General features: G+C 40.7%; 1 protein-coding gene across 1 annotated transcript; it reads left to right on the top strand.

Moving 5' to 3' along the window:
* Positions 1–2: 2 nt before the first annotated feature.
* Positions 3–6,434, top strand: LOC124144158 (anaphase-promoting complex subunit 15-like). Its single transcript, XM_046513416.2, has 4 exons — positions 3–140; positions 2,762–2,818; positions 4,534–4,663; positions 5,322–6,434. Exons 1-4 carry the CDS (start codon positions 18–20, stop codon positions 5,324–5,326), a joined length of 315 nt encoding a protein of 104 aa, XP_046369372.1. The 5' UTR covers positions 3–17; the 3' UTR covers positions 5,327–6,434.
* Positions 6,435–10,191: the final 3,757 nt, after the last annotated feature.

The raw sequence follows: 10,191 nt of genomic DNA, 5'->3' as shown, positions 1-10,191 counted from the left end.
TTTGAAAAGTTTACAAAATGTCTGCGCCCTTGTTCCCATCTCTTGCTCCGAGAGAAGTTGACAAGCTTTGGTTCACTGTTGACAAGCCATGTGATGATGAAAATGAATTGTCAAAATTAGAAGAAGAATACCAGTCATGGGTGGGTTCCATGTTTTTCAAGGTTTCTTCCAATCCTCGAATGAATCCTGAGGGATAATTGTATCAAAATAGTTTCAGATGTCTTCAAGACATGTCACTTTAAAGTTTAGTGATGCAGAACAGTACTGCATTTTTTCGAATTCCAGTTAGGGTAGGACTGTTGATTAGAAAGTAATATTTCACTGTACCCAAGTCCAAGAAAATGACACCTACACATTTACATTCAGGCGACCGTCAACAAGAGCCCTTGCTATCTCCGCGTTAACTATCTATGACTCTATTATTTAACACTCCCACAATTTAATTAGGAGTTCTATATGTGGAAAAGCAGTTTACAAGAAAGGAAGCTACCATCAGCTCAATGACGTGCTATGGCGCTACCACTGTCCTATACTGCTACCATAGCTCATGCTCATATGCACTGGACTCACCCCTTCCAGACCAGGGTCTTAGGGAAACTGACACGTCAAAGTTACAATCACACCATCTTCCTGAGGCAAGGGAGTTAACTAACGGCAACAATGCAGCTTACCGGGCGCAGCCGAGCTCTAACATCCGCTCAATTACCGCGCTATAGTGCCACACGCTCTGGTGACTCTCGCTTCACAATCAAACACCCGTTTTCTTTCTTAGGGAAACTTACAGATCTTTACGATCAAACACCCGTTCTCTGTCTTAGGGAAACTTACATGTCTTTACGATCCAACACCCGATTTCAGTCTTAGGGAAATTTACACGTCTTTACGATCCAACACCCGTTTTTGGTCTTAGGTAAACTTACACATCTTTACGATCCAACACCCCTTTTCGGTCCTTAGGGTTAGCTTGCTTTGGGAAAGGGTGAGCCATAATTTCTTACCTTTTCAAGCGTTAATCCGGTTAATCCCATTGGTCGGTCATGTTGACATAAACAATGGCGGGTGTGGTTTCAAGAAAAGATGAATGGGAGAGCGGACTGTGATGTCACACGCACGCACAATTCATTGTTTACTGAATTACGCATGCATGTTTGATGGGGATTCTAATGTCCCGTTAAACGAGCACTGATAACATGTGATAGCGCCCGTGGTCCAGTGGTAAAGCATCGGCTAATTAGCACATTAACACATTAATTAGCAGAGCCGGTGAGCTGGCGAAGCGTGTTCGAGCCCCAACAGCGCTAAGTGGATCTGAAAAAGTGCGGCTGGTAAAGTGCACTACTCCCTAACTAACTGTTAAAGTCCAGTTTCCACCCTTGCCGAACTAGGCTGGAATTTCTGGGCTCAGTCGTAGTGACACCAGTGGCACATGGTGATGTGATTGATAATCAAGATCTATATTGTAATAAAACAGGTCTTGCCTCGCAAAGTCCATCAAATCCTGTGAGGACCTTGATTAAAAACTAAACGATTTTTAAAATATCTGTTGAAGCTGTGTTCGCAGCACCCATGCTTTGCAAATACTACAATTGACCCAAATCTGCCTGGCCCTTTACAAACCAGGTGTCAATTTCATTACAAGATTTTGATTGGACTATGCATAGACTCGTTAGTCCAGCCAAAATGTAACTCCCTTGCCAAAGGGGTAGGAAACTCCCATGCCTTCAGGAATCACACACCCCTTTTTTGTCTGAGTTAAACTGACTCATCTTTACATTCAAACCCCCATTTTCAATCCTTAGGGCTAGCCTGGTTAGGGCTAGGGTTAGCCATAAAGTCTTACCTTTTCACAGAGTTTTCCATATATAATCAAATCCGGGTAATCCGATTAGTAATCTGTTTCGACACGTTTCATCCCACCAGGACTCGTCAGTGCAGCTTGGCTTCCACAAGGGAAACTGCAGACGTGCTTCGGTTTTCTGTCTGTTTACCATGTTTACAAAGTGTCACTTTGGGCTGAAACACATTAAGGCGCTGCAACTGCTGTGTTGGCCGGGTTTTCCATGGTTCAAAGTGCCTGTCTTTCATTTAACTGAGCTGTCACTTTCTCAAGCATGTTTACCTAAATGTACCTGCGGAACTCGAAACTTGATAAAAATTGTACATAGTTTCCTCAAATTACATTGGATTTGTTCAAAGAGATAGATAACCCATACCCTACCTTACATCTAACCCTTAGGATTGGCAAGGTGTGCCCAACCCTAAGGATCATAACGGGTGTCAAGGGCTAACGATAGAGTTGGGGGTAACAGTAAGACAATTAAGCTACACCATAGTTCACATAGTTAATCTCATGCCTATTGAACCTGTGCTGAGAGTAAGGTAATTTAGGTTAATTAAACGAAATTGTAACATATATACTCCCTAAACTGTGAGTCCCATATCCCTACTCAGTACTTTAGTCTAACTAGGACTGATCCATTACACCTGTAGGTATATTCCCTCTTTGCCTAAATAAAAATGTCTAACAATTGGGACGTCTAACTAATGGGATATAACCAACCTACCCTAACCCTAACACAACTAACCCTAAGCATGGAAGAAGCATGCAAGATCTGGCAGCGCCAGCCAATTAGCGCTGAAGTAAGCTGTGCCTGATAAACTGCATTGTTACCATGTGTTGATTTCTTGGAACAGTACTATTGTATTGTCTATTCATTATGGTTATCATGTGATGTATACCTGCTACTATTTATCACTTCAGCATCAGAGTATAGCTGACAAAGACAACAACATTGTGCCAATCGGAAAGACTTCAGAGGTGAGTATGTTGCAGTGCGTTATGGGATATATCAAATGTGCGGTACTGTATCGTTTACTCCGATGTGATACCTCAATGCGTGATGATCTGAGGACATCCCAATAAGAGGTTGTGTCAGGGGAACTTCAGGTCAGCCAATCTGTGTCAACGCTTTCAAATTCTCAGAATGAGTTAGCGAAACATTCAGACAAGCATGTCTGATTTTGTATCTCATGAACAAATATAATCTAGGAAATCGGAACAAATAATTCAGGGCTATTATGTTCTTGTGGATATTGTATACTGGTCAATTTACAGAAGTTTTGGTGCAGCACAATACTTTGCACCATGATAGGAGTGTCACAATAGTGAAATACTCTTTTCTAATGGTATGTGCAAGAGTTCCCAAGCTATTGGTGAAATACTCTATTCTAATGGTATGTGCAAGAGTTCTCAAGCTATTGGTGAAATTTTCTACTCTAATGGTATGTGCAAGAGCTCCCAAGCTATTGGTGAAATTCTCTATTCTAATGGTATGTGCAAGAGCTCCCAAGCTATTGGTGAAATACTCTATTCTAATGGTATGTGCAAGAGTTCCCAAGCTATTGGTGAAATACTCTATTCTAATGGTATGTGCAAGAGTTCTCAAGCTATTGGTGAAATATTCTACTCTAATGGTATGTGCAAGAGCTCCCAAGCTATTGGTGAAATTCTCTATTCTAATGGTATGTGCAAGAGCTCCCAAGCTATTGGTGAAATACTCTATTCTAATGGTATGTGCAAGAGTTCTCAAGCTATTGGTGAAATATTCTACTCTAATGGTATGTGCAAGAGCTCCCAAGCTATTGGTGAAATTCTCTATTCTAATGGTATGTGCAAGAGCTCCCAAGCTATTGGTGAAATACTCTATTCTAATGGTATGTGCAAGAGTTCCCAAGCTATTGGTGAAATTCTCTATTCTAATAATATGTGCAAGGGTTTGCTCATTAACTGCCAGATTTGATTTCCCATTTATGTACAATGTTTGAAGCCCAGGGTTTAAGATGACGCACAAATGTGCGTCCAGTATGCACAAATGTAGAGAATGGATGCAGAAAAAACATATACTGCATCCCGAAGGATGCACAATAATGTTCACTGTACCAACAGCACATCAAGAGCAGTGATGGGTGCCTGTTATTTCATCCATCAATAATGACCACTGTCCACATGATCACTGATTCATTCCAGGTTCTAAAGTACCAGCTTTAGCCCATTGCTAGTTTACCGTGATATTGCAGGAATATTGCTGAAAGTGAAGTAAACCCCAAGACAAACACACTCAAGTTATTGTTTTAAAATTGACTTCACTAAATATGCATGTAGTTTGGTTAGATCTCTAGTCATTCATGATGGAATACTACTTATAAAGTGTTCAGTTTCCATGTATCATACTGTTGTGACAAAGTGTTACAGTATAAGTCGGCTGAGACATTTCTGTAAATAGTTTTAATGCAAGGAGAGATGAGATTCAATGTTCTTTAGTTGAACTTTTCAGTCACGATATCCCTTGATCAATAATTGGCTGATGTGCTTGCTGGTGTATTATCATGGTCTAACTAGATCGACAACATTATGATCAGAAATGCAGCCTATCATGGTCTAACTAGATCTTCAGAAACATCTTTTCAACATCTACTAAGATTACCATAGACCTGTTTGAGTTATGTCGCTTACTATGGAATGTTCACTTGTAGCATCTAGATGATGATGATGATGAAGAAGAGGATGATGAGGGTGATGATGATGATGACAGCGACACCAACGATGATGGCATGGACACCGACATGATGGATGACAGGGATTCAGCTGATGATGCAAGCACATGTACGTCTGACATTTGAATACTTATTCTTTCTTCGAAATTTCGATTGACAGTCAAGATTTCCCTGTGACAACCCTTATGTTAAATATCCTTATTTAGGGGGTGCCTAGAATATAATTTTGGAACAGATTACCATAAAGACCATTAACATTACATAACATTACATACTTCTGACATTATGTATCAGGGGTTGGTTATATCCAACTATCCACAGCTTATTTCGGACTAGTGGTAATCACAATGGTAATGTAAAACAACTAATTTTGGGGTGAAAACAACTTCAGTAAACTACGTTTATAACGAACACACTTATAACGAACTGACGGATATAATGAACTGACGGATATGACATTTTTTTTGTCCAAAGCATTTGCTGTGTATATCCTGTATATATGCTTATAACGAACTACGTTATAAAGAAATTATATAAGTGGCCCCTTTGAGTTCGTTATAACCATAGTTTCCTGTAGTCGATCTATATTTTCATCTGTCTCAGACTAACATACTAGTGGCCATGAATGTCCCTGCATAATAAACAATCTCATCTTGCAGTTTTGCTTTCTTAATAACAGTACCAAGTGTGAGTTTTATTTATTTTTATACCCTGTGATCATGATTTTTAAGATGAAATAGTCAATCTATTTTCAAATCTGGTTTCAGATTGATAAGTGTGGATATTAGTCCCGTGGTGTACAGTCCAGCTGGTCTGGTTGCATCTCCTATATGACGATGGAAGTTGTATAGACTGCAGGATTAGCTCTGGGATGGCAGATGAGGACTGGGATGAATCATTGAAGACATTTGTCACCACCACTGACAAGGAACTATCTGTGACATCAGTTGTCTTCACCCGTGGTTTGTCTAGAGAGCCGCATTTTATACATCTGAGGTGATTCCAGGGCTGAAGAGGTCTCAGTACCCTATGCTTGTCTTTCAGAACATCTGAAGTGGGTATTGGATGGTCATAATGCCCTTGGGGGCACATGTGGCCAAGACGTAAGGTGCCACATATTGCTCTGCAGAGTTGCCTCCCTTGAGCATGCCAAAAACCAATGTTCAGTTCAAATCCCAGTTGGCCCGATTATGTTCCTAGGTTTGTCAGCACCATACCCATGCACGTGGGTTTCATCAAAGTTATAAATGCCTGAGACATTCATCACTTCGGGCTTTCCTCATGCATAAAGCTGACACACCATATAACTGGACTACTATTCAAAGCGACATTAAACAACACTTTCTCACTCATTTTGCCCTTTTTGTGTGAATAGTCCATAGATGGATGTCAATACTGAGTCTTTGTGTGGCTTGGACGGCTGCTCACACTACACCCACGTTTACTACTCCTGGGTAGACACATGTTTAACTCAACTAGTCCACAACTTAATTCATTTTAGTGTAACAGAACTAGATTTGGTGAGGCAACCATTGATTCTTCCTACTTTTAACAAGTCTCAGATGTAACAGACTAGTGCTGATGTCCTACAGCAGCCCTGTCTGGACTTGACCTGCAGGCGGCTGTAATACAGCTGTAATATTGATGTAATACAGATGTAATATTGCTGACTATAGCAACAAGCTCATCTAGGACAGCATGAAACAGACTGAATACAGACACAGGCTCATCCTTCAGTACTGTACAAGAGGGGCCGCCTACGTGGTCTAGTGGTAGAGCGTCCGCCTGGAGAGCGGAAGGTCCGGGGTTTGATCCCCGACCGCGTCATACCAAAAGACGTGAAAAGATGGTACTTGTTGTTACCCTGTCTGGCGCTCGGCATTAAGGGGCTAAAACAAGGACTGGTCGGCTCGGGAGTCAGTATACTGTGCCTGAGTAGGGTATTCATGTTAAACTGCGGCATGGTATCTCAGTGAGCTAGCACTATAAATCGGCATCAGTCCGGACTAGTACAAGCAGCCACACAAACACCCACACGTACATGCACGTCGCTATATAGGTGCAATAATCTTGGACGCGACGTTAAACCCCATTTCACCTCACCTCACCTGTACAAGAGGGGCGGACATTCATGGACTGGTATGCTTTCCTTGTGGAATGGGAGAATGAGAGTTTTCTACAACTTGATCCTGAATGCACAATATGCACAGGATCGCTTGTATTGATAAGTGAGACTGACAACTAGATGCAAAGGATGCTAATATGCTCACTGTGAAGTTCCTGATATTTGTGTTGATGAAGCTCCATAAATCTGACATTGTACTGCTGTTTGATATCTTTACAAGAATAAAAGCCTTGCTTCCTCTGCCACCATGTTTTGTCTTTTGCAGCTATGCAGAGCTTGGAGTATCTGGGGTGTCAGATCAAGTGTATTTCCTTTATTGCCCAAGGAGATGGGGCACACGGATTGCCCAGTGCTCTATGTTGGTGCAATTTGTTTTGCAGAGTTGTGTTCCTTAGGTGTGCCAGGATCCAGTGTTGTGAGATTGTGTGTTTCAATCCCATAGGCCATCACTTCACTTTGGTCTTTCCTCACACATTGAGCTGACACTACCCACGGACTGGTCATTTATTTAAGGGGTGGTGGGCCTGTGGGAGTAGTCTTTATACTGTATCATAGTTGCTGCCCCCTCTAATGTTATGTGACATATTTTCATGGCAAGGCCCCCCCTCTATAGTCGTCATACATTTTGGTGAACCCCTTTTTTTGCTGTCAATTTAATCTCATCTGCCCAACCACACCTAATATAAATGACCCGTCCCTCACTCATTCTTTTAAATTTATCAGTAAAGTCGCGTTATCTAAAGTCATAGCCTGAAAACCAAATACCTGAAAACTCCATGCATTTACTGTATATTAAAGAAACTTGGTACATAGTATAAGACTCTCATAACAAAGAAATGCAAAGGTTGTACAATATTTTCAAAAGTAAATTTTGTGTGTGGGGAATATCCCATGTTGCACTGCTACATGATAATAAAGTCAACATGTTATATATTTTTTACCATCACAAAACATTTTTATTGTCTTAAGAGTTAATATATATGACTTTTGACATTTGCACAATTCATTTTCTTGGGAAACTGAAAAGCAATTTTCACATGCAAGTCCTGGCATTTAACAGGTTTCTTCGGCAAGTTGATAAAGTTTGGAACTGAAGAACTGGGGTAGAATAGGTCTTCAGCAACCCATGCTTGCCGTAACAGGTGACTATGCTTGTCGCAAGAGGCGACTAACAGGTTGGGTGGTCGGGCTCGCTGACTTGGTTGATGCATGTCATCGTATCCCAAATGCGTGGATTGATGCTCATGATGTTAACCACTGGATTGTCTGGTCCAGACTCGATTATTTACAGACTGCCGTCATTTAGCTGGAATATTGTTGAGTGCAGCATTAAACAACAAATAAACAAATAATTGAAGTTTGTCATATTCACAAATCATTCAGTTAACAGAGTGTAATTTGAAAATTGTCATGCCAAAGCTCTATAAAAATGCGAGAGAGCACTATTGTAGATTTGAAGCTTCAGTGGCAAGGCATTTCAAAGTTGCACAGAGCACGTTTCAGAGACTGGCCATAACCATTTACAAACTGCAGGAAACCGAGCAAGAAGGACCTCCATATCATCAATGGCTTCCCCATGGTTGGAGGGGCAGTCGGGTAGCCTAGAGGTTAAAGCATTCACTTGTCACGCCGAAGACCTGGGTTCGATTCCCGAAATGGGTACAATGTGTGAAGCCCATTTCTTGTGTCCCCCGCCGTTATATTGATGGAATATTGCTAAAAGCGGCGTAAAACCATATTCACTCACTCACTCCCATGGTTGGCCTAGTGTTTAGTTTAGTGAGGAATTCCATTCTTTCTTCAAATGATGTCCCTCACGATGCACCATTTTTCATCATGACAAAACTTGTCCCCACACAGCATTGAGAGCTTAGTACATAATCATATTCCATTTCTAGAGTCCCCCGCTGTGATATTGCTGGAATATTGCTATAAACGTAGTAAAACCTTACTAACTCACTCATAATCATATTGCCGTGGCTGTCAAGGTGACCAGAACGCAATTGGGCAGACAGATGTACACAAACAGTACTACGCCTTACTTGCCATAGTGACATAACCAACACATGAAGACCATTCACGTTTAAGAACTTTGTTTTCACTTTATAATCTTCCAAATGCTCATGTATCGCTTCACAGCCATGTCACAGAAGGAATCTGCTGAAAATCACATACATGTATATTTTTTATGGGGGGTGTACAAGCTACAAGACTTGAAATGTTTCCTGTAGTCACACATAACTTGATACACATCCTGTTTGAAGTAGTTAGCTTCAGTATTCATTGCAAGTCAAGGTACAATGATTCTTTTGGTTTTGCAAACTCATTAAAATCATACCTTAGTTCTCACTCCTGCTTTAACAAATATTTGAGGACATCCCATTATGGGTCACATCTGAACGACCCTTCAGACAACCACTCAGAGCATTGCTTACCGGAGCTGGAAAGTGAGTCATAATGTTTTCTAATCATGCAACCTCGAAAAGCCAAAGATGGACTATTTCGAAAGACAGTTATGGGTTGTATGAGTGATTCTGTAAAATTAATCATCTCTCACTTCAATGAGATAAACATTTGAATGGAAGCAACATTGATAGCCAGGAGGAAGTACCGCTGTACAATTTCGGCCATCAATAAGACATTCCAGAATGTCCTTTTGTTAATTTTTCAAATATTTAATCGAGAACGAATTGTCAAAATATTTTTCAAATGGAAGTCACCAGTTTTAAACTAGTGCCATATAGCTTGTGAAAACTACTTTGTGATTGGCAGATGTCGACTTCTTATTGGTCATTTCATTGGTTGGTCAAAGTTTGCAAAAGGTCTTTCCGACATAACCTGTAATGGGATGGGATCTTTGTTTAGCAGAATCGAGAACTAAGATCTAATTTTAATGAGACTGTTTGCATAGTGCCACCTGTGTTCACACATTCTACCCATTTTTTTTAAAGTAAAGTAGTTAAGCTGGAAGTGTATAGAACATTCTTGTGCCGCAAGAAGCAGGATTACTGATTATAAGCTGCCCTACATTCAGACATTGTTTTCCCAAACCCGAAATGATGTCGGACTGGAAGTACATCACAAACTCAAGCCAAGTAGACTTTGGTACATTGTCTTAAAAGCGGACTGCTTTGAGCGTGTTCTCTCCAATAGGAAGTGCATAACCCGTGTTATCAAGGCTTCCTTGAGGCATGAGACATTCTGTACTGTATTAGACCAAAATTTATATAAGCATAGCACGAGGAAAACTTTCAGGGTTTATGTCATGCATCTTCTTTGGTCACACGTAATGGATTTAGGTTCCCTGTGATGCTATACAACATGAAAAAGTACTTCAATATGGTTTGATATTGTAGTGAACATGCGCTTCCTCAAATAGATTGTAACGGCATCAGACTAGAAATACATCATACATTTCTGGAAATAGCTGTGAAGGGTCGTGTCATGTTTTTTCAAGTACTTGCAAATACTTTTGGATGTGGCAGCAAATGTTTGTGATTTGACTGCTTGGT

The sequence above is a fragment of the Haliotis rufescens genome, unplaced genomic scaffold (genome assembly GCF_023055435.1).
Source record: "Haliotis rufescens isolate VD_foot unplaced genomic scaffold, xgHalRufe1.0.p SCAF_7, whole genome shotgun sequence".
Taxonomy (NCBI): Eukaryota; Metazoa; Mollusca; class Gastropoda; order Lepetellida; family Haliotidae; genus Haliotis; species Haliotis rufescens.
Note: the sequence above shows the minus strand (reverse complement) of the source record. Positions and strands in the feature narration are given on the sequence as shown.

Coding starts and splice junctions, on each gene's coding strand:
- LOC124144158 (XM_046513416.2), top strand. CDS start 18: ATGTCTGCGCCCTTGTTCCCATCTCTTGCTCCGAGAGAAGTTGACAAG. Junction 141..2,761: donor AAGAAGAATACCAGTCATGG/GTGGGTTCCATG, acceptor TTATCACTTCAG/CATCAGAGTATAGCTGACAA. Junction 2,819..4,533: donor CAATCGGAAAGACTTCAGAG/GTGAGTATGTTG, acceptor GTTCACTTGTAG/CATCTAGATGATGATGATGA.